Raw genomic sequence first — 23,441 nt, 5'->3', positions numbered from 1 at the left:
GAACACAGCACAATCAACCAAACGAACCTGCAGGAAGGATAGGTACCTGAGGGGATGGTGGTTGTGTGGTGGCAGTTGTGAGTTTGCCACTGCTCACCTGGGGGACTTCCTCATAAGCATGGATGTGGTCTCTTATCAGATAACACCTACTGAAAGTTTTTTGGGGGAACAGAAATGAAAAGTACCAAAGTAGGACTGGCTTGGAAAAACAGTTTCTGGACTCCCCTTTTGCTCAGAGGCATTGGAGTTTAGCTGTTTGAGGCTGCTGAGATTATTTTCATGGGTTCTTTAAGGCTTTTTTAAAAAAATTCTTTTTAGATAGAGGGTGGTTGTACGGTTGCTTGCTTTGGGAGTAGATTCATCCTGTGTTGTCATCCCTTTGCTTTTTTGGTTTAGTATTTATGTTTTTTTTAGGGCAGCAGTCCCCAACCTTCTTCGGTCCGCGGACCGGCTGGTGAAGGTGGGGCACCCTCCGCACGCATGCGCATCTGCGAACAAGTGTGCACTCTTGCATGGGTGCATGGGTGCTCATGCACAAACTGGTGCAGCGCTTGTCTGGGTGTGCTTGTGCTCATGCACCTGTGCAAACAGCGATGCAGCACTCGCACGGGCGTGCTGGAGCATGTGCGCAGGCACAAACAGGCTGTGCGGGGGTGAGTGCATGCAAGGTGTGGGGCAGGAGGTCTGTCTCGGCAGCCCAGTCCAGCTCAGGCCATGGTCCGGAACCAGACCGCGGACCAGGGGTTGGGGACCTCTGCTTTAGGACATTTCTGGACTGGTGCCAAAAACACAAATAGAGAAAAATTAAATTGAAACGGTAGGAAAGAAGCAATCCCTTTCATGTTTAATGAAAGATGCATAAAAGTCAATCAAAAAGAGGCACCTCCCTGAAAGAGCTAGAAAGAAAAATAAAAATAAAAGATTTTGCTGTGGCTATTCTTAAGGCTGCTGTTTTCCTCCATCTACTTTATAGGCATGATTATCTCGCTGAACATTTGCATGAGCTTTGTACCTGCCTGTCGTTTGTGGATATCCTGAATGCCTTCAGAGTTCCCTGCTATAATTTTTGCAGCTCTTCCCCCTGCCACTGCTACACCCTTGGATCAGTGCTTATCATAATGGTTAAAATCCCTGATGGACCCCTACCAATAAGAAGGAACAGGGACTCAAATTTTCCACACCGTGAAAGAGGCCATTTTGAATGGGTGTGATGGTTACACTGAAAGGAAGCATTATCAGTTTCTGCATCTATCAATTTTAATACTCACATACTTACATGGCAACAGACTGGTTGGAATAAGAAACATGCATTACCAAATTCCATCAAATGTCTTAATTTTCTTTTTAAAGAATGGCATACATTATAAAGAGATACATAATTACAGAATCAGTGTGAGATAGCGATGCAGCAAAAGTCTAGATGTCCTCTTGATTTTATACAGCTTTGTTGGCAGAACTTCCCGTGAAATTAATTAGGCGTGCCATTGATACTTGGTCACTTAAATGTTCAGAAAGAGGGATGACTGTTTAAGCAGATGCTGGATTATCCCAGTGACCTTTGGTAACAGGAGTGATACGTTCTCTGGGGGGAAAAACAATGAGGTGGAAAAGAGTAGTCAGGTACAGTGTGTACAGTGTGTGTGCATTCCTTTTCTTGTCTAAGGACTTCAGAGTTGCAGTTTAACCTCAGAACCAATGTACGAGAATTGACAAAATGGTATGACCCATCTTAGGACAGGGATAGGGTTCATGTGTTCACCCCAGGCACAGTGTTGTTGGACTGTGATTCCCATCATCCCTCAGCACTGGCTATAGTGTTTAGGGTTGAAACACATTGCACATTGCACTCCAACAAAACCTGCAGATATACAAGTTCTACACATCTGTCCGTAGGCAAGCTATCAGTTTCATAAAAGATTTGCACCATATTTGGCCTTGGTTGATCACACTGATCACCAAAGCCAAGTTACAAGTACAGTATGGAAAATGTATGGCACTGAACCATCCTCTCATGATTTATCTCTTTCTTTTGCCTACCTGTAACCTAGATTTTCATTTTCTGATAGGTGATGCTTACAGATGGAATTCTGAGAACATTTCAGTGTCCTTCAACACACATGTACTATTTTTATGAAACAAAAAAGAGCCAAGTCCTTTCTATACTCTTATTTCCTCCTAGAAATTTGGTCATGAAATAGCTGGTGTTACACTGCAAGACCCTGAATATTTTTCCCCATTTTCCTATGGATTCCTGAGTAACTACCGATGCTTCTAAAGTTCTCAGCTGAATTTCTCTGCATTAGCTGAACTTTCAGAGGCAGAATTCATTTTAGTGGTGCCTCGCATAATAAGCGCACCATTTAACGATGAATCCACATAGCGATGCGGATTTTGCGAGCGCATACCAATTTTTCCAATGGACAAAAATCACTTTGCGACGATCGGTAAGCGTTTCGCTTACCGATTTTTGCATAGCGATTTTTAAACAGCTGATCGGTGGTTCCAAAATGGCCACCGGACACCCAAAATGGCCACGCGCAGCATTTTCGTGTCCTGCCCTCGCTTACTGAGGGCGCGAAAATGGCGGCGCTATGGAGAAACTTCGCTGAACGGTGAGTTTGGGCCCCATTGGAACGCATTAAACTTTGTTTAATGCGTTCCAATGGGTTTTTACTTTCCGTATAGCAATGTTTCCCCATAGCTACGGTTAATCCGGAACGGATTAACCTCGCTATGCGGGGCACCACTGTTAGTATTTATTTAAAATATTTATACCCTATGTTTCTCCTTAAAAAGACCCAAGGCAGCAAGAGCTCTTGGTCAGAAACTGTTTGCTGCTCCGTTCATTTTGAAAATTTTGTGGAGCACAGTTTGCTGCAGCTCTCATTTATTCCTTCTTGTTATCTGGGTAAATCTGCATAGATAACAGGCTGCAAACGGACATACGAATCCATAAACACTTCTGTTATGGGGTTTTGCTAATGCGTGAGAGTGTATGAATATGTTAAAAAGCACAGCACAAAAAATGATGTAATATCCTCATGATCATATCAAGATTTTTGCAGTGCCTTATTTAATGATGTACAGTGGTGATATGTTTGTATGCATGTACATATAAAAAAGAAACTAAGAACTGTCATATGCTTCCTCCAAGCCTGCTTCATTCAGAACACTTTTGCCTTAAGTCCTTGTTATTCACTACTGTCATGAATTCAGTTCCTTACACTACGGCATTTAAAAAACAGTATGTTTTAGCATTGTCTTGTAGAGTCGGGCCCCTTTATTCATGGAATCAGGATCCACTGATTCACTTATCCATGGTCTGAAAATATTAAAAGAAAAAAAATCCATATTTTCACATGTATCCATGGTACTGTGCGATGAACACTTCTTGGTGAAGACTACATAGTATGGTTTCTGCCACCTTCTTGTGACCAGTTCTGGTAATATGTGTGAAAATATATTTTCTCTCTCTTTCCCCCTTTTACCATGCTATAGCGTTTGCTATTATCCACTGTTTTAAGTATCCACATGGGGGCTTGGAACCAATCACTAGTGGATATAGGAGTCCTACTGTAGTATAAAAATATTGATTTTGTAATATGCCCAAGGAACATTTGTTAATTGGTAGACATACAAATATGATTAGAAGTTCCTTTAAAATAAATTTCCAAATTCTGCTTAAAACTATGTTGTATCGAAATGCAGCATAAAGATATAAATTAAGCAAAGTGTGCACATTTTAAAAACCTGATGAATTGGTTCAATCAAATTTTCAAGTCCGTGTAGAATGCTGTGAGTTGCAAAGAGCCCCTAATCTCCTCTGTATGTTTTTCACTGTTCACTTACTGTAAGCACTTGTCTCGTTCAAGGTTACTAAGGTAACGCTGTGCTTCATTCATATAAAGTGAACTATACTTGATTTTCTTTGGGTACTTCTCATGTTTTGTGGTGTCATAGCGCCCAACTCCAACTGGGTTCTGTAAGCAAAAGAGTAGACAAGAAGCTGCTTTGGATGTTAATGCTGACAAGTAGATCTGTAAATCTTTGAACGCATCTGATTCCTACAGAATCTTAAGAAAGATTAACTGGACTCACCCGCAGTTTCTCTATGGCTACACAGAGTTTGAATTCCAGCTGCGTCTCCCAAGATGGGAGCCAGTGGAGATCCCCCAGAGCCCACAACCTATGCAGCCTTACACAAGCTCAATGCTTCCAAAATGCCACCCAAAGATGGACTGGGAAACACTTCTGAGTACTTTATACATAGAAAACCCAGGGAGGCCACTATAAGTTGGAATTAACAGATGATGATTTTTAATTAATAGTGATAAGTGCACATGTGCATTATAGCAGTCCAGCTGCCATATAGGTCGATGAAAGAGTAAGAACACCAGGACTAATGCATGTGTTTTAAGAGGCAAAGCAGGTAAAGGAAAACAGCTCAGTGGACTCTTCTCCTCTCCAGAGTCTGCTGCAGTCTGCCAAACCCTTCCAGTGCCTCACTTTATTCTCTAAGATACCACAGCAGTTCTCAAGCAATTAACTATGCTCGTTAACATACCATCTGTGAGGCGCATGCGTGATATACCTTTACAGATAAGGAAGCAAAAAGCAAGCGCGTGTGTGTGTGTGCTACATAACTGATACACAGTTTTATAAATGCAAAGTTTAGCAGCAAGTATAGCAAACATATTCCCACAGTGCATGTCTCTCACATTGTTGGACGAGACTTCTTGACTTGAATATGTCATGCACCAGTGCTAGTCTTGAGATGGACATTATATAGCCCTAGTGGGATGAAAATGATACCACACCAGTATTATTCTACTAGCCCTGGAAGCTGCTGGATAGAATAAGTCTATGGAAGCTGTCTTGGTTCCTACAGATTTCAAGAAGACATTTCAGGTGGCAAGAATCAGAGCAAATTTATAAGAGGCTACATACAAACACAGGACGGTCCTCAGACCTGAACATTACATTTGTATTACTTGTCCTCTACCTTCCACCACATACACAGATTTTCTATCAAAAAGAGAAATAGTGATCAGATATATGTAACATTATTTTAAAGAAGGTACTCTGCCTCTAAATTATGGCCTCCAAATAATTTTAAACACCCGATACAGTGGCAGGCTACCCTTTCCCCAAACGTGTGCTGACTGATGACAATTCCAGTTCCACTTGTGGGCTGGATTACTTGTTTCTATGCCAACACTTTTGGGGTGTGTGTGTCAGAGGACCAGGGGCCTCACTGGGGTCTCTGGCATAGTATATGCAGTCCAAAAGGCACATTTCGGCCACCTCAGGCTTAACCAAAGCCCTCTCCCCACTCTGTGTCCTCTATGGGGGTTTGGAAGTATTTTATTTCGAACCAGGCTATTAGTCCAACTCGGCAGGGAGTGGAATCGTTACCTTGTTTTGGAATACAAGAAAGTGACCAGGGTGGCTGGAGGATTCCAAGAGCCGTAGCCTGTCAAGTAACATTCCCCGTTTCTGTAAATAAGTCAATTATAGGCTGCACGGACTGACAGCGCCTCTCCAAGGTTTCCGATTGAATCCTGTGCCCACCTTCCAGGGAAAACCAGTGACCTTTTGTATGAAGGGCATGGTCTCTGAGTGGCTTTGTCTCGTCCCAAGTTTTACAATAGAAACTGCTGCTGCAGCAGCAAGAGAATAAAAGCATTGCTCAGCACCTTCCTGTCTGCTTTACATGGAGCACTAAGAGCAACAAAACAGATGGAGCTTGCTGTGACTACCAACTGCCCACGTGGAATGTTTGTATGCAATGCTGTGGAGCATAATCTATAGGCCCTTGACAACCAAGACAAGACTATATATTACAGAGTCCCTCATTAGGAGCTGAAATCCATTCGTGTTCCAACAAAGGGATTCAGACAGACCTTTGTGACTGAGCAAACTGTTCTTGCAAATTACAGTAAGTCTGTGCTTAACTGCCAGTGACCAACCAGAAAACAAAGCAGGCTAATTTATAAACTATGGGAAGTGTGAAAACTTCCTGCTGTGACAATTAGACTTTTCAAGTGTTAAGGAATTCCTTTTTTTCCCCCTAATGATAAGATATTGGTAAGGCATTGGTTTGACTCCAGAGCTATTTGAGTGCTATCACATACTTTAGCAGGTCTGGTCATTTAAGCTTGAAAAAGTTGCATTCTGGATGGTGAATTTGGCTGGACAATTCTGGGAGTTGTAGTCCCCAAAAAAGTAGCTTATGCAAGCTTTGATTTTAACCCCTTTGATTTGAACCAGTGGAAAGGTCTCTGGCTCTGGAGTGGGCCTATTTATAGCCGACAGTGGCCAGCACACTGCCTTGCAGTCAAAATGATTCATTCCTCCTCTTGCGATGCAGTCTCAAGCCAGCTGCCTGCAGATAAGTTTAACTCTAGCCCTATTATAAGTGACACTTAATCACCACCAGTGAAGTTCCCCATCAATTATAAAAGAGCCTTCATTCTTGACCTCTTTTAAGTTCCCTGCTTTCTAGCATCAAGGAAAAAAAACTACCTGGGAGTCCTTACCTGTTGCCTAAGTGGAAGTGAACTCTTTCAAAGGCAAGCTTTCCCTAACTGTTAGAGTCTTTCCAGCTTTGTTCCAGTTCACCACAGGAACCCAGAAAAGATGAATGCAGATGATACAAGAAAGGCCACAAGGAGAAGGAGGAACAGTGCCAGAGCCGTCCCTTTGGCAGATCATTACTAAAAGAGATTTCAGCCGATCGGCAAAAAGATTGCAACACATCCTCGTTCAGAACTGCTGTACTTAAAAGGGTCCCCTCCATCCAAGGTAAGGTACGCTTGCACCTCTTGAAGGCAAGGAACTGAGAATAGCAACACCAATGCATGTACACGTCCTCCTGCCGGCAAGCATGTGCATAGAAGACTGCAGTCCTCGTCTATAACCAGAGTCCAGGGGACCATGCACACCTGTCACTTGGGCCTTGGGGAGGGGGGGATACTTACTCCCACAACCACAACTACTTTCAAAAGATACATACAAAAGCAAAGATGTTTGCCCCCTCTCCCCTCCAGTGGCTAATTTTAAAAATGGCTTGCCAAGGGGATACTGAAGAATCCTTGAACATAAAACAAATGTCCCCCCATACTCCCTAAAAATACAAATGGCTGTTTGAGACAAAGTCTTTTTTTAAAAAAAATCTGAGGTGTGTATGGAATTGCAGGGAGGGGCAGAGATGCTGGGAGGCCCCATTTGGGCCCCAAGGAGGCCTTACAGGATTGTGGCTAAAATATTGGGTGCCAGATGAGGTCTGCTCCCTACTGGGTGCAAGACTACGTGGCCAATGCAATGTGTCCATGCAGTATTTTCTGTGCATCACTTTGTGTGTGCTGTCTATAGTCCCGAAAAGGCAGTGATCTGGAAGTGTTATTGTTTGATTCCTCAGTGTATTTTAACCTGGGATCCTAATGGCCATAGTACTTGAAGACACTGCTAAAGTAAGCAGTACTCTAAAGAAATCTGTTAAAATTAAATTGTAGATTGGCAGTGGGTTGTTGCAGAGAGTAAGGTCCACTCATTGGAAACATTGTAATGAAGAGTAAAGTTGAAATGTGCATGCCAGTGAACTGGAAAGCTTTCTTCAAAAAAAAATTCTTCTCCACCTGAATAAGCATCCATTCAGACATCCCACATGCACACACCTCTTGTCAAAGCAGCAACAGAAGCTGCTACGTAAAAAAAAGAAGAGAGAGAGAGAGAAAAAACCCAAAGCATTTTGTATACAGCATCACTCATCGAGGAACCATAAAAGTTAACATGTTTGCTACATCATGACCCCAGTCCTATAGCACTTATCTCCAGAGCAGCAACAGAGGTCACTGAGGTCATGAGGAGCTGAAAACAGGTTACCTTGATGGAGAGAAAGAAGACCTGAGGGGCAGGAAGAAAGAAAAAATTAAAGGGACGAGGGGAGAAGGCCTCTTCTGATTACTTCTCAGGAGAGAATGCTGCCCCTCCTCTTCCAGCTGGATCAGGAAAGTGTATTTATTGCCAGAACAGGTGGGTGGAGTGACAGCATGGAGGGTGGCACTTTCCTTCGGACAGCAAAAGAGCTTGCGCCATGCCTGAGTTTCTTCCCCCTGCAGAACACTATTTATGTGAAGAAATAGCTCCCTAATCCTGTGTTGACCAATTTTTATTTAATCAGCATTTCCCATGCTTTAGTAACATCTAGGCTGGAATTATAGTGATGCATCATATGCAGAGATGGCCTTACCATTAGACAGAAGAAGGCAGCTGCCTCGTGTGGCAAGTGCTGGGGCGGTAGCAGCAGCCCTTCATCAACCTGTTCCTCTTTCTTGTGGCAAAGAGCTATGTATAGAGGTACCCCACGGCCTGTCCTCTATCCTCGAAACCAACTAGTATGGCCTTTCAGGATGTGATCAGAGATATAGCTCATGTTTTGGATCTCTTGTGGCACAACGTGGTGCAAGCTATTTTCTAGTTATCAGATGATATTCAGGAAATCATGAACCAGCCTGACCCCGCTCCATGCCCTTCAATTTGGTCCAGTGGCAAGGCTTCTCCTTTTGGGAGTTTTAGAAGAGGTAGCCGTGTTAGTCTATGCAAGTATAGTAGGCAAAATCCAGAGAAACAAAAGACAAGACAAAACATGTGGCACCTTAAAGACTAACTATTTGATTTTAATGTGACCTTTTGTCGAAAAGTCCACTTCGTCAGACGTTTGGAAACAAAATGGAATAATGGATGAAATACCAGCTGGACTGGCAGTGATTTCTGTATGCTCAGAGGGGTTGCTTTGGAAGAGATGACTCCTAGGGAAGTGATCCTTTCCAGTGTGATCAGAAAAGATCCTTTATTGCCATCTGAGCACACCCTCAAAAAAGTTGAAAAATTGGCGCTGGACAAATAAATACTTTTGTTGCTAAAAACAAACTAGCCCGCTGTTGAGGTGTACTTGAGGACAATATTCCGAGGTAGGAGGAGACTGGCTTCCTGCCTTCTCTGCTACCCTGCAAGTGCCTTACAAAGTCTGACCTGATTTCTCTTGTTTGTTAAGCACTTATGCCATCATTTGTGACACCCTCTTAAATAACTTTTCTGCTCTTTATTGACTTTCATTTGGGTCATTTACCATGGCTTTTAGAGGTCCTTTCATTCTGGCTGAACAGTATTTTTATTTTAATCATGTTCATCTGCCTTGAGGGCTACTAGCAACAAAACAGGAGAGAAATGCCCCTAGTGTGGCATTTGAAATGCTATACTTCACTGCTCTCCTCTTAAGTAACTTGCATGAACTCAAAACCATGAAGGGCTGATGCTGATATCTACCACATTGCCTGGAACACCTTTCAGTGATCTGTGCATTTTGTTTGCAAACAGCCTGGAGTTATGCACATGCTTCTTGTTCTGAGAACAACCTTGCAAGATGGGTTGGTCCCAAGAAATAAATGATTTCCCTAAGGTGACCTAGCAACCTTCATGTCTGAACCTAGAATTTTGAATCCAGGTTTGCCCCATCGAAGTCAGGACCTCCCCACCACAAGCCTACTTGGACAGAGTCACGAAAGTCACAGGTTTAAAGGGAGAAAGCAAGAGGAAGAATACTTGGTGCTGCTCTGTCTATTTCTACTGTAACACGTGTTACTCACAGCATTTCCAAAAAAGAGGCGATGTGCTTTCCGGTCAAATCTTTTTGCACCAATCCAGAATGGTGGCTGGTTTTCATATTCTGTTCTCTTGATAGGCTTTATGTCATAGGAGCCTGGTCCTGCTTTGAACTGTGACAAATACGTAAGCAATCATTTTAAATGTTATTGCTGTTGTTCATGGCTGCTGCTGCTGCTATGATTATGCACCCAGAATACAAAATACCACCAATAGAGGTTATCTGCATCTATCTTAGAAGAAATCCAATTGTTGTAGGGAAAACAGGGTGAAGATAGGGAACATACATTCCTCTTAATGTCTGATTTGACGCCAAAATCGTGTACATAGAAAATCATTATCTTGTTGTTTTGCTCCAAATTGAGATGCACTCAATCAACACAAGTTCTCTGCTAGGAGGAGGAAGTGGAACATGCAACCAAAGTTTCCACTCTGTTGAGCTGCTTGGTGGCTGAGGAAACTCTACTAGAAACTCATTTGCTTTTACACTTCAAGTATTAAACAAAACATTTCCTATTTCAATCAGCACTGCTTTCCAGCTACATCACCATATGCAGTGAAAACAAACATGAATTAGTCAGTGATGAGCAGTGGAAAGTCACTTACTTGTTCACGTGGACACTGGCTAACAGTGGCCCAGAAGATCCGCTCAGTTGGGCAAAGAGGATTCCGAGGAAGGGTGCTGAAAACACCATATTTCTTCTTCCATTTGGTCTCAAGTTCTTCCACGAAGCTCTTTACATTGCCGCTACTCAGCTCAATTGGTTTTTTCTAACAACATTAAAGGAGGAAAGAAACTGCTTGGGGGGTGGGGAGAGAAATGCATCTAACAAAGATGTGTGGTTCCATCAGAAACAGTCACAGCACACTTTTGAATGCTTTCAGGTCACATCTTACCATTAGGCAGGGAAAGGCAAATGCCTCAAGTGTCAGATCTTGGAGAAAAAAGTGATTGGTCTATAACCTCCTGAGCCCCTTAGCCTTTCCCTACCTTAGAAGACAGAGCTGTGTGTACTATGCACCCCATCCTGCACCCCTAGATTAGTTCACTGTCCTCAGGTGACAGAGAACTATACCCCATTGCCAAATGCTGAAGTAATGTTTAACTGCAAAAATCGAGTCCATTTTGGTACATGGAATGGAGCAGGGTGCCGTCTTATCCTATGCCTCAGAAGGCAGTGTCTTGGGTTAGCCCTGAATGCTTCTGCTACTCTGCTATCAGAGCATATACCACACTTGTGTGTATGCCCCTGCATGTGAGTTCAGGTACCTGGGCAAGATCTGGATCAAGTCCCAAGATCTTAACATCAAACAAATTTCCACTGTACTGTGTGTAGGCAGAGTATAGAATTCTCATTTAAAATAGTAAAAAGAGCACATGGTTTGGTACTATATTTAACAAACTGCAATGGAAATTCTTTAATTATAGCTTTCAATGTAATCTGAGTTTGTTGGACTGTAGGATCAACACAGATTCTGCTTTTGGATTAGCCCTACCACAATAGGGTTCCAGCCATGTGCCATTTGGAATTTTGGGAGTTACAAATCCCATTATTCTCCACCCTGGTAGTTCCACCTGACAGACACAAACACTTAAATGTGGCTCACCTGGGAAAAGTACCTAAGCTTCAAGGCTTTGTAGCTTACTTAGGCTTAGCTCCGCCTAAGCTTTCTGTTCAGAAAGAAAGCTACCCTAGTGCTAGCTGGGACCTTCCTTTGTAGACAGAAAGCTCAGATGGAGCTAGGTCTAGGCAGACCACAAGACTTTCAAGCTTTGAAATGAAGTGAAAAATGTAAGTACAGTACTTAAAATTTCAGATGGTACCTATTATTGGCAGAAAATAGCAGCGGGTTGAAGGCAACTACATGTGAAAGTAAAAGCAGCAAGTGCAAAAGTACAAAAGCAGAATTACAGTTGAACATTAAGAAGGCAAAATGAGTGACTACAGAAGAAGTGCTTAACTTAAATGCAGACAACCATCAGTCAAAATGGAGACTACAGCCAGAAGACTGAGACTTGGAAGGGCAACTATGAAGAAATTAGAAACTAGAAAAAAGTCTTTAACTGTGAGGATGTATAACAGATTCTGTCTTTTTCTTGTTAAAATCCAAGCAGAGTCTTACTGAATTCCACTACTCGCAAAACTGGGAATTTAAAAAAAAAAAAAAGATAGGTGGAGGATTCACTGAGGAACTGAAGTCTTTTCAGACATACCAAAGGTTCAAACTATGTATTATGGATAACCTGTTGCAGGAATTGAAACCATGTTCGTATACCAGAGATATGACTATTTCCCTCCTGAAGATTAACCACAAAACAAACTATTGTAGCTATTTTGCAAACATTAAGAAATCCAACTTCGAATGAGAGGTTTTCTATAGGGAACAGTAAACCTCAGTTCTTTATATCTAGAAAACCCTAGAAAGGGTAGCTGTAAGTCTGAACTGAGTTGAGGGCACATAATTATTATATATATGTTCTCTCTCAACTGTTAACATGTATCACAATGCTTTGCAAAACCAGTTTCTGTCCTACTCTTACGTAGAATAAAGTAGTCACATTGCAGAGCAGAGAGAAGGTGCTGGAGGACAGTCTGCCCATTGACTTATAAAGTAGATTTTTGGTCTCAGGCACTTTGTTGGACTATCACTCTTGTCCAAGCAGTTCCATCAGAAACAGAACTCTGAGATCATTTAGCTTCTGTATTTGAAATGGGGTGGTGGGGTATCAGTTTGCCCTTTGTCTCAGGTGGCAAAAGATTTTTGGCCAACCCTTTGAAAAACCCTTGTAAGCTGAAGGAGAGGCGCCAACATACATCAGTCGCATAATGCCCACAAATGATCGGCTTTGACCTGTCTCCAGTGAAAGTTTCATAAGGTCCTCTCTTGCTGATTACTCGTTTCAGCATTTCGTCCATGCCATTTTTGAGATTGTAGGTGCCGGGTCCCAATCCACTTCCCTAAATATCAAAAGGTTATGCAGAACATGGGTTAAGCAGTAAAAAAAGAGTAGCATTTACTGAGCGAGGCAGGAAAGTGCTTTTGGTTTCATTGCTCCCACTATAACTGTTGTATACACTCCAAATAAACAAACAAAACTAGGAGATAAATACATCCCTCAAAGTAGGTAAAATTAATTATGTTTATAGAGAATAAAAGGAGATGTCTAATTTTGCAATATTTATAACTAATGTTATGTGGCACATGACACGTTGAAGTGTTATTTATGGCTTCTTATACAGTATATTTTTGGGGGGGGATAGCAGGAGTCTTCTCACAATTGTCACACCCTATTAAGAATGGGATGTATGGATTTTTCTGGACTACAAATACCATAGTTCTCTTTTCTGGGAGTTTTATCTACCTTGTTGTTGTTTAGTCATTAAGTCATGTCTGACTTTTCGTGACCCCATGGACCAGAGCACGCCAGGCCCTCTTGTCTTCCACTGCCCGTGAAGCCCCTGGGGGGAAAAATCTATACAGTATTGGAAAGTTTTGAGGCTTAGCTAGGCCTATCTTCCCCCCAAGCTTTCTGTTCCTGCCCCAAGGCTAGCTGTGAGTTTTCTTCCCCAGCAGGAAGCTTGGATGGAGCTAGGCCTCAAAGCCCTTCCAATTTTAGGACTTTCTCCCTGGTACCTCACATTTAGGTGTCTGTGAAGTAGTTAGAATTCCGAGAACAGAGAATTATATTTGTATCCCAGAACACAAAATCCCATCTGTGCTCATAACAACTCCCCCTTTGTTGGATTAATTGCATTGATAAATGAATTGCAGATCTTCATTATGACAGTAGCCATGGTCACCGGCCAAGGACAGTCTACAGTTGCAGGCAGCTGTGTAGACTTACATCAGCAACTGATTCTGTTAAGTTTCTTCTTCTTTAGGAGCATGTCTTTCATAAAGTTAACACATACGCTCATTCAAGAAGATAATTATTGTTTGTGACCCACAAAATACTTTGCATTATAAGAGTTATAGCTCACGCCAACACGCTGCTGGGAACTGCCACAACCCCTATCCCCACTACAATGAGGATTACAACTGTGGTCAGAAAGGACAAGGTTGTTGGAAGGGAGAGATGATACAATCATCCCTGCTCATTAAAAAGTCCTGGTGCTTCAGTCCTGTGAGCCATGACACCACTCCACCACTGCTTCATCGTTACCAAACAGAAAAGCCATAGCAATCAAAGACAGATAAGAGAAGAATCAGGAAATGCAGCTTGCCGTATTAAGGAAAGCAAAACATTTTGAAGTTTTGCTGTCCATTATTCCAAGTGCAGACGAAGAGCGTTTTTGCTTCTCTTCCAGGACAGCGTAAGGATTCCCATAGGTTCCTGGTGCAGGATAACATTCCTGAGTGAAAGATGGGACAGTTAATTAGAACTGTGGTTTCCAAATGTTTCAGCATATTTCAGTTTTTGATTTTTAAGAAATCTTCGCATCTCCCCACCTACCCTTAACATGACCCAACTCATGGGGGTGGAGGGAGAAAGTAAAAAAAATGTTTTAACTAACCAACAATTATTTTTCTTAGAAAATATCAGATTTCATATCTATCACAGAAAGTATGTAAAGGTAAAAGTTTCATTATGTAAGTTTAAAGGTAGAAATGTTTATATATTTTGGCAGAGTCCATGTGACAATGACAAGTATTAAATGGGAGGATTCCACCTCCACCCAGCATGTTTTTTCCACCACAGAAACAAATGCTACTGAGGAAATTCATTGACAGAGATAATTAAGAGGAGACATGATGGCATCTGAAGGAGTGAACTTGTTTTCTTCCTCCTCTGGAAGGCAGGAGCCAGTGTCTGAAATCCAGTAGTAAGCTGTACTCCAGTAGGTTTCTTGAATCAATGGAACTTGTGGAGGACTTGACTCACCAACTCCTATTCTAGTACTGACTTTCTACTAGGTTTCACTCAATAAAAATAGCACACTAGCAGATCATGACTAATCATGAGTAGCATTAGCCAACCTTTAAGACAGTAGAACAGTCTGCTCCAGGCTATGGTATGATTAGGCCTTCAATAAATATATCAAGATAAAATCTGCCAAGGATGCTGCAGTTGCATCTCGTATTGTAAAACTGCAATGAACAGGTGTTGGGTCCTTGAGGAGATCTCAAGGATCTCAGAGATCCTTTCCAGACCTCTGTGTTGAAATTTTGTTGTTCACCGGAAAAACATCACCTATTAAATTTTGTCTCACTGTATTGCTATTGAGCCTTACCCAGGGATGTGAGGAAGAGGCTGGCAACACAAAGAACCTGTTGTCTTCAGCCATTGGTACTTAAAATTGTTTCTAGATCCTTTCCTAGTTTCCCACAAAGCAAACTTTCTTTCCTTCAGGATTGAATAGATGAATCCTATACTTCTAAGTATTATTTTAGATTGGTGTGACTGGTAAGTTTGCTATAATGATTTCAGGGGATAATATTTTACAAAAGCCCTCCCCAACCTGGGTGTCATTCTATGTTCGGCAACACCTTCTATCCAGGTCAGGGTCAAAGATGGCACATCTCAACACACTGGGAAGGCATTAGGTTGGGCAATTCTGATATAATGCAAAACAAATACATGAGTGGGCATTCTGTATAACAGATAAGAATGAAGAAAACATTAGAAAACAACAAGGAAGAGAAATATGATCATACGTACTTTGGATATTTGGCTGTTTTCCCAGCCCATAAAGCCTTAGCAGCAATAACTGGGTTTTTCACCTATAAATCCACTATGAGTCACTCTTGCTTCATAAATACTAACTTCGATCCAGTGCAAGTACTATTTTGCATCCCCACTTTCCAGATTCACAGCAAAGCAAAGAGGTGTGGTGTAGACATAGGGTTTGTAAGCTTGTATACAAGCCAGCCCTTCTCTTTCCACTTGAAAACCTTTCCTCTCCTTTTCTACATCACAAATTCAGTGGCTTATTCCAGGCACAGATTTTGAATGATGTGTTTTGGCCCTTTGGGGGGTGTGTGTGTGGAGTGGGCATCCCGTGGCAAAAAGGCAACTGGTGACCCTCAGTTCTAATTTTGTGCAGGGCAGAGGGCAAGAAAGGAGACAAAAAGGGGGGAGGAAGGAATAAATATATAGAGAAGTAGCTGTCTGAAAGTTATCGCCTCAGATCCAAAGCAAGAATGGCCTGTCCCTTCCCATCAGCCTGCCTAAAGAAGTCAGAGAGTTCAAAGAACTGGGAAGAGAGAGAGAGAGAGAGGAATGGAGGGATGGCAAAAGGAGGAAGATTAAGAGCAGAGTCTGGCAAAAAGAGAAGTTGTCTCTTTGTCTCTGATCTCTTCCACTTTTGGACCTGCTCCCAAGCACTACCAGCATGCAGCCCCAAGAGAGAATTCCTGATAGAAGGCAGCACTGGAGAGTAGAAAACCTTCCTCATAAGTTGGGGGGTAGGATAGCAGGAAGAAGGCAACATTTACAGGCCATGGATGGGAGCCTAGAATAACTGCCCATAGTAACAAGAGGGAGTGCCTCCTCCTTCTCAATGTGATCGTGGTAGGCAAAATCACCACAGCCCAGATAGTTCCTGTGAATGGTTAGAACTTAAGTTACTAAAAGTTGACCCAAATGGAAATCCCATATCCTGCTGCCACCACACTCCCTCTCTTCCTCTCTCCTGTTTGCTGCACTTCAGAGTTACCGGCTTACATGGCTGGAGATGTGAGGCAGAGGCATGATGGCAGAGCTTATTCAAACCTTGTGTGCAGGGACATAACAGTGGCTTTACATTCCCTTAGTGAATTATTAGTATCTGTAACAGGTTTATAATTAATTCCCTTGTCCAAACAATGTTAGGGACAATTGGAGTTTGGGAATATTAATTTTTTTTTGGACTACATCTCCATGAATTTTCTAGCCAGCTTGGGATTTTGCAACCTGTGGTCAAAAATGTACTGAACTGAAGCTGTGGTATTTTGGGGACATCATGAGAAGACAAGTCTCAGTGGACAAGACTATAATGCTAGGAAAGTAAGGAGATGGATTGACTCAGTCATGGAAGGCGCAGCCTTTAGTTTGTTATGTAGCATCAAGGAGCAATTTGACAGAATCTAACAAATAATTGTCCCACAAAGTAACATTTCTGAATTCTAGGAATATTGTCATAGGAACTGTACTTATTTTATTTTGAACCTAGGCCATGTGAATCCAACACTGACACTCTAACAGATACACCACACCAACTCCTTTCAGTGAAGTGGTTGGAAAGCATTTACTCTTCACCTAAGATCCCAAATTAAATTTGGTTGTGTGTGGTCAGAAGGATTGTCCCTTAGCCTCATAGGTTCTAGTTCTGCAATGTTCCCCAGCAAAACTGTTCTGTGTTGTGAAGAATATCTAGTTTCTAATTTGGCCACCCTGAAGTTGCCTCATGCTAGACTGCAGTTCTCATGATCTCCTCAATACAGTTAAGGAAGATTTTTCCTGGACATTTCAAGGGACCGAAAGAAAGAAGCCAGAACCTACCCTGATGCGGTCTTTGAATCTGACTTCGCCAGTATCACATATCCCCCTAATACTGCGTGGACGCCTCTCCTCGAGTTGCAGGAAATCTGTGTAGTTGTATGTTCCAGGACCCAGTTTTTCTTTCTTAACAAGGGAAGGGGCAGGGGAGAGAACACATGAAAAGCATCACATACATGTCTCTTCAACAACTGTCCTCTGGCCTTGGAACTGGGTATCTTTAAAATCAACTAAAAACATGGATGTTTCGGCAGGCCTTCCCTCCAGTCAATCCCTGATGTCCTCTTTCTCTACTCCCCATTGTTTGCTCTCAGTTTTTTGTAATGTCTATTTTATGTAACTTGTTTTATATATATTTATTGTTTTAATTTTATGTTGCTAGCTGCCTAGAGTGGTCTTAACCAACCAGATAGGCAGGATATTAAATGAATGAATGAATGAATGAATGAATGAATGAATGAATGAATGAATGAATGAATGAATGAATGAATTTCTGTGAATTTTGTTTTTATGGGTATACTGTGTATATACTTACAATGACAATAAATTATTATGAATGAATGAATGAATGAATGAATGAATGAATGAATGAATGAATGAATAAATAAATAAATAAATAAATAAATAAATGATGACCATACTTAAGGTTGCATCATTTCAATAAATGCAAGGCTCGAGACAAATTGGAAGTTTCCTGCTATAGCAGTATTGTGAACATATTGTACAACGTTTGGAAAAATGATCACAATTCATTGCCAGAATCAAGCAAACTGCGTTCTCCACTAAATTTGGGGATAAACTGGCAGCTTAATATTTTCAGTCCTCAGTTTAACTGACCCAGAGCTAAAAGATAGAAGTCAAACACTCACCAGAAGTTTCCCCCTGTGGCATATTTCTTTAAAATTAAAATGAGGCATTTGAGTGAGCCTCGTGGCTTCCTGTGCTTTTGCCCAGCTGGAGCTTGTCGACCTCTTCTGCAAGGAATGAGAACTGAAGCCTCCATAGTCAACGCTGTATCGGCCTGGTCCTAATTTTCGGTTCTAAGGGAAATATGCAGTTGATCTGTTACTGTCATTGTCCTTTGAAAAGATGGCACAGACAAGGCAAGATGAATCGTTAATCATTAGATAAGGTGTGGCATGGTCTAGGATGCTCAGTGTTTTGATCCCTGAGGGCCACAGTTGAAGGTAGGGGTTACACATGCATACATACTCATAAAGATCCACATGCTTTTCCACACATACTACTCAGCATACGGTGCATGCACACACGCATGCATGCACACACGCTCACACACTTCTGTCCATTTTCTTTATTTTGAAGAGTTGGCCTCGTTGCACATGGCACCAGCATCCAGAGGGGCATCATGCAGGAAATATTATTTTACAAGAGGGAGCCTCCAGCAAAATTTCTGGGATTTGTGTTTTGAAGGAATCGCTTCACTTGCCATATAGAGGGCAAGGACCGGGGAGGCAGAAGCCACAACTTTTGCAATACAGAAAGCAAGGTACATTATTTGGACAGACATTACTGTGATTGTTTTCACCAAACTAAAGCAAACGGCACCAGAACAAAAAAAGCAGCACCCCAGAAGAAGTGAAGCACCACCTTCACATGCTCTGTTTACTAAGACAGCAGCAGCCAGGAGGTGCAGAAGTGCATGAGCATTGGATATGAGCACTGCATATGTCTAAAGTCTGCCCAGGAATGACCACTCTCTCATTCTGCAGATTGTCTAATATGACTAATTGTCATATTATACTCTTCCCTACTTTTTAACCTAACATCTTATCTTTAAAAGGATTGATCACATTCCAAAAAACAAGATCTTCTATTGTGATTTTCCCCCCTACATCTTCCAATGTTTCAATTTTTTCTAATTGGAAAAAAATGGATGTATTTTCAATACATCTTTAGAGGAATAAAAACAGACAAATAATAGGGGAATCCCTTTAATTTTATTGGCTCTTTGCATGTCTAGGTGAAGGGAGCCTTGAAGGATCACAATAAAAAGCACAAATGCGTTGTCACACAAGCCTTCATATTGTTGTCTGCCTCTTTAGTGTGACCCAGTCCCAGGTGCTGTTCTGTGCCTCACATGTGTTTGTCGTTGCATGTAATATTTTATGCAGCTGCTGAACTTCATGAAATCACTGGCAAAAATACCCAAGACATTTTTTGCATCTGTGCATAGGAGAATTACAAGGCTCTGGGTATAAAAAAAAATGAAACCATGGAATAATATTAAGGCTCATGAAAGACTGCACTGCATGAGTCACCAATTCAACGGCAAATGCAGTAAAACTGAGTTGTAATTTCACTTCATCTATGGAAGGTATACTGAGACATAGACTTACCAACTCTGAACAGACAACCTTAGAGTAGGGAGCCTGCAGGAAGGTACTCGGCCGCTTGACATCTGGATAAATTGCAGAGACATCAAACCTACAATGAACACAAATCAAAAGGGTTAAAGGATCTTTCTGCTGACATTTAAATTGAAATGATGTCATGCTAGAGCTACTAATTGATGCTGAAGTCCTACTGTCCTCAGCCTACTAAGGCCCTCCATGTGTTGCAATGGATCCAGCAGTAACTGCTTCAACACATCTGTATTGCACTGCATTGGAGACATCCGCAGGAAGATGCACCTCCCTTCATAGATGGGGAATGTATAGCCCTCCATGTTATCGGAGCACTATTCCCATCAGCCTTAGCCAGTATATCCTGCAGTGAGGGAACATTGGAAGTCGAGTCCACCACTATTAGAACAGCCATGTGTTTCCCATCTCTGGCATGCTTCTTTGTTTTGGATGGAACACAGAAGCATTCTGCAGGCTGCGCCACAGGTGGAGATCCTGTGGCTCTGCAAATTTGTTGGATTCCAACTCTCATCGACAACAGCCAGTGGCCAGGGATGATGGGAAATGTAGTGTAATGGGAACTGACTGCAGATTCCTCAACCCCTGTTCTAGACCCTTCAGCAACTTTGTTGTACTATTTTTCCTCTATCAGTTGATGTGCAAACTTGATATGAGCTACAGATGTTTGGTACAAAATGATTTATTTCAAAACCCTTATATTTTGACATTTGTTACTGAAGATAAAGTCTTCCTCTCCAATCTCAATATGCTTTCTATATACAGTAATGTGTGTCTGAAACATGTTTGCTGCAAGTCAAAATATGTAGCCTGTATAATTAAAATTGTAAACCGCCCGGAGAGTGCTTGTAGCGCTATGGGGCGGTATATAAGTCCAATAAATAAATAAATAAATAATAAATAAAATATTTCTATTTCTTCTATGGCAAAGCCTCCCTCCCACAATACAGAATTTAAAATCTAAAGCAAAGCTAATGTTGTCTCTATCTTCAAAAAGGGCAAAAAAGAAGAACCTGGGAGCTACAGGCCAGTCAGCCTGACATCAATCCCAGGCAAAATTCTAGAACAGATCGTAAAGCGGTCTTTGTGCAAGCACCTAGAAAACAATGTAGTAATAACTAGAAGCCAACACTGATTTGTGAAGAACAAATCCAGCCAAACTAATATGATCTTGTGTTTTGGTCAGATAACCTCCTTGATAGACAGAGGGAATGCTGTAGATGTAGTATATCTTGACTTCAACACAGCGCCCCATGGTATCCTGATTAACAAGCTAACTAGGTGTGGGCTGGATAGATCAAGTGAGCTGGATAGATCAATTGGCTACAGAATCATAGAGGGTGATGATTAATGGGTTCTTCTCTAACTGGAAGGAGGTAACAGGTGGGGTACCCCAAGGCTCAGTCCCGGGCCAAGTGCTCTTCAATATTTTTATTAATGACCTGGATGAGGGAGTGCAGGGAATGCTTGTCAAATTTGCAGATGATACCAAATTGGGCAGAATAGATAATACCCTAGAACAGGGGTCCCCAACCCCCGGTCTGCTGCCTGGTGCCAGTCCATGACCTGGGCCACGGAGACAGATCTCCCACCCACCCCGCATGCACTTCCCCCCAGCACAGCCCCTTTGCGCATGCATGCAAGTGTGCACACGTGCCCCTCCGAGCTAGCCCACCCCTTCACGCATGTGTGTGAGTGCACCTGCGCAAGTGCCCCCACCCCTTTGTGTGTACGAGCACAGGGGGTGTTCCGCCTTCCCCACACACAAACCCCGTCCTCCCCCAACCTGTCCGCAGTATCAAAAAGTTGGGGATCACTGCACGAGAAGATAGAAACAAAATTCAAAATGACCTTGATAGGATGGAGCATTGGGCTGAAAGCAACAGAATGAAATTCAACAGAGATAAGTGCAAAGTACTGCACCTCGGAAAAATAAACCAATTGCACAGTTACAAGATGGGGGATACCTGGCTCAGCAAAACTACAAGCAAGAATGATCTTAGAATTGTCATAGATCACAAGCTTAATATGAGCCAACAGTGTGTGATGTGGCTACAAAAAAAGGCAAATATTATTTTAGACTGCATTAATAGAAGTATAGTTTCCAAATCCCGCATGATACTAAAGTAAAGGTAAAGGTTCCCCTTGACAATTTTTTGTCCAGTCGTGTCCGACTCTAGGGGGCGGCGCTCATCCCGCTCTTCAAGCCATAGAGCCAGCGTTTTCTCCGAAGACAATCTTTCCGTGGTCACATGGCCAGTGTGATTTAGACACGGAACGCTGTTTACCTTCCCACCGAGGTGGTCGCTATTTATCTACTCGCATTTGTATGCTTTCGAACCGCTAGGTTGGCAGGAGCTGGGACAAGCGACGGGTGCTCATTCCATTGCGTGGATTCGATCTTACGACTGCCGGATCTTCTGACCCTGCAGCACAGGCTTCTGCGGTTTAGGCCACAGCGCCACCACATCCCTCGCATGGTAGTAGTTCCCCTCTATTCAGCACTGGTTAGGCCTCACCTTGAGTATTGTGTCCAGTTCTGGACACCACAGTTCAAGAAGGATGCTAGCAAATTGAAACAAGTTCAGAGGAGGAAGACAAGGATGATTAGGGGGCTGGAAACCAAGCCTTATGAGGAAAGACTGCAAGAACTGGCATGTTTAGCCTTGAGAAAAAAGGCTGAGGGGTGATATAGCACTTTTCAAATATTTGAAAGGCAGTCATACAGAGGAGGGGCAGTATCTGTTCTCAATCATCCCAGACTGCAGGACACCTAACAATGGGCTCGTTAGGGGGAGCCAGATTTCGGTTGAATACAGTATCAGGAAAAAACGTCCTAACTGTTAGAACAGTACAATACTGGAACCAGTTACCTCAGGAGCTGGTGAATGCTCCAACACTGGAGGCATTCAAGAAGAACTTAGATAATACCTGGCAGATATGCTTTGATTGTATTCCTGCACTGAGCAGGGGGTTGGGCTGCAGTCCATGGAAACCTATGTCAAATACAAAGGTTAGGCCAGAAGTCAAATTGCTGCAAGCACAGGGTAGGTGCAGACGCAGCTCCAGCTATGAATAAAGTCTGGTACATTTCTGGTCATGTAGAATCAGACTTCACCACAGAGCTTCAGCCATTTCTGCAATTTTGCTTGCACAGAGTAATTTGCATAGGCTACCAGCCTTAGTCCTTATGCTGCCACAGGACTTGGTTGCTTTTGCTGCAACAGACTGGCACTGTGTAGTTTTCCTGTGTTTTCCCACAGGTTTTTTTTAATCTTAGTTTTTCTTCCTAGAAAAAATACATTAAGAGGACAAAGCCTGAGAGGTATTGTACAATGCATTTGGATTGGTAGCACTGGGAGTGCTCCACCTCAACAGTCACATAGCCAATTCAACCGGATGGATATTTATTTCCAGGGAGGGGAATCTGTAATTCCACAAATATCTGCTTGAGCAAATGCATATGGCCCTTATGAACTTCCAGTTCACAGGGAGTAATTTCTGTGCAATTTATTTAACAGAAGCATGGGTGTCGTATGTCTTGCATGTACGACAACTGCATGCCTAAAAGTGTCTGCAGTTTACTTCAGGCTATTTGGAGATACATGTCCTTGAGAGAAAACCCAAGAAATCTGAAGAGTTGACTGTAGTTACTCAGGTGAAAATCTTTCTGCATCTGTTTAAGGGATTTTATTTCACCTCTTTAAACTATCATTCTTATAATTCCTCTGTGCCATCTCTGTGGGAATGTGCAAATAATAGTAACTCTTCCCAGAAGCCTGCTGAAGTATCCTTACCTGGCTGTTTGAGTCCAAAATGGGGCTCCTGTGAAACCCTTTGGTTCCATCCTCCATGCTCTGCTGACTGACTTGGCTGAGGAAGAGGAAGGACCTTTCTGCTTGAAGGATTCTGGAATT

General features: G+C 42.3%; 1 protein-coding gene across 2 annotated transcripts; it reads right to left on the bottom strand.

The window, feature by feature from the left end:
* Window positions 1–835: 835 nt before the first annotated feature.
* CIMAP2 (ciliary microtubule associated protein 2) lies at window positions 836–23,410 on the bottom strand. 2 transcript variants are annotated; one of them, XM_072997662.2, is made up of 10 exons: window positions 23,322–23,410; window positions 19,501–19,588; window positions 18,013–18,183; window positions 17,147–17,269; window positions 13,890–14,018; window positions 12,480–12,623; window positions 10,270–10,434; window positions 9,648–9,776; window positions 3,850–4,006; window positions 836–1,582 (listed from the first exon to the last, which is right to left on the bottom strand). In XM_072997662.2, the coding sequence occupies exons 1-9, from the start codon at window positions 23,369–23,371 to the stop codon at window positions 3,899–3,901; spliced, it is 1,107 nt and encodes a 368-aa protein (XP_072853763.1). In that variant the 5' UTR covers window positions 23,372–23,410; the 3' UTR covers window positions 836–1,582; window positions 3,850–3,898. The 2 variants fall into 2 exon arrangements, with proteins under 2 accessions (XP_072853763.1, XP_020655278.2); XM_020799619.3 differs by having other exon boundaries at window positions 3,850–3,980.
* Between the last annotated feature and the right edge of the window lie 31 nt (window positions 23,411–23,441).

Source organism: Pogona vitticeps, chromosome 4 (genome assembly GCF_051106095.1).
Source record: "Pogona vitticeps strain Pit_001003342236 chromosome 4, PviZW2.1, whole genome shotgun sequence".
Taxonomy (NCBI): Eukaryota; Metazoa; Chordata; class Lepidosauria; order Squamata; family Agamidae; genus Pogona; species Pogona vitticeps.
The sequence above is the reverse complement of the archived record's forward strand: the minus strand, read 5'-3'. Positions and strand labels throughout refer to the sequence as shown.

Bases quoted from the DNA above. Each gene is read 5' to 3' on its own strand.
- CIMAP2 (XM_020799619.3), bottom strand. From the start codon at position 23,371: ATGGAACCAAAGGGTTTCACAGGAGCCCCATTTTGGACTCAAACAGCC. The intron at 12,624-13,889 runs GCAAGCTGCATT...TTTGATATTTAG, and splicing joins GTTTTGCTTTCCTTAATACG to GGAAGTGGATTGGGACCCGG. The intron at 3,981-9,647 runs GTGAGTAACACG...TTTTGCTTACAG, and splicing joins GCCTCTTTTTTGGAAATGCT to AACCCAGTTGGAGTTGGGCG.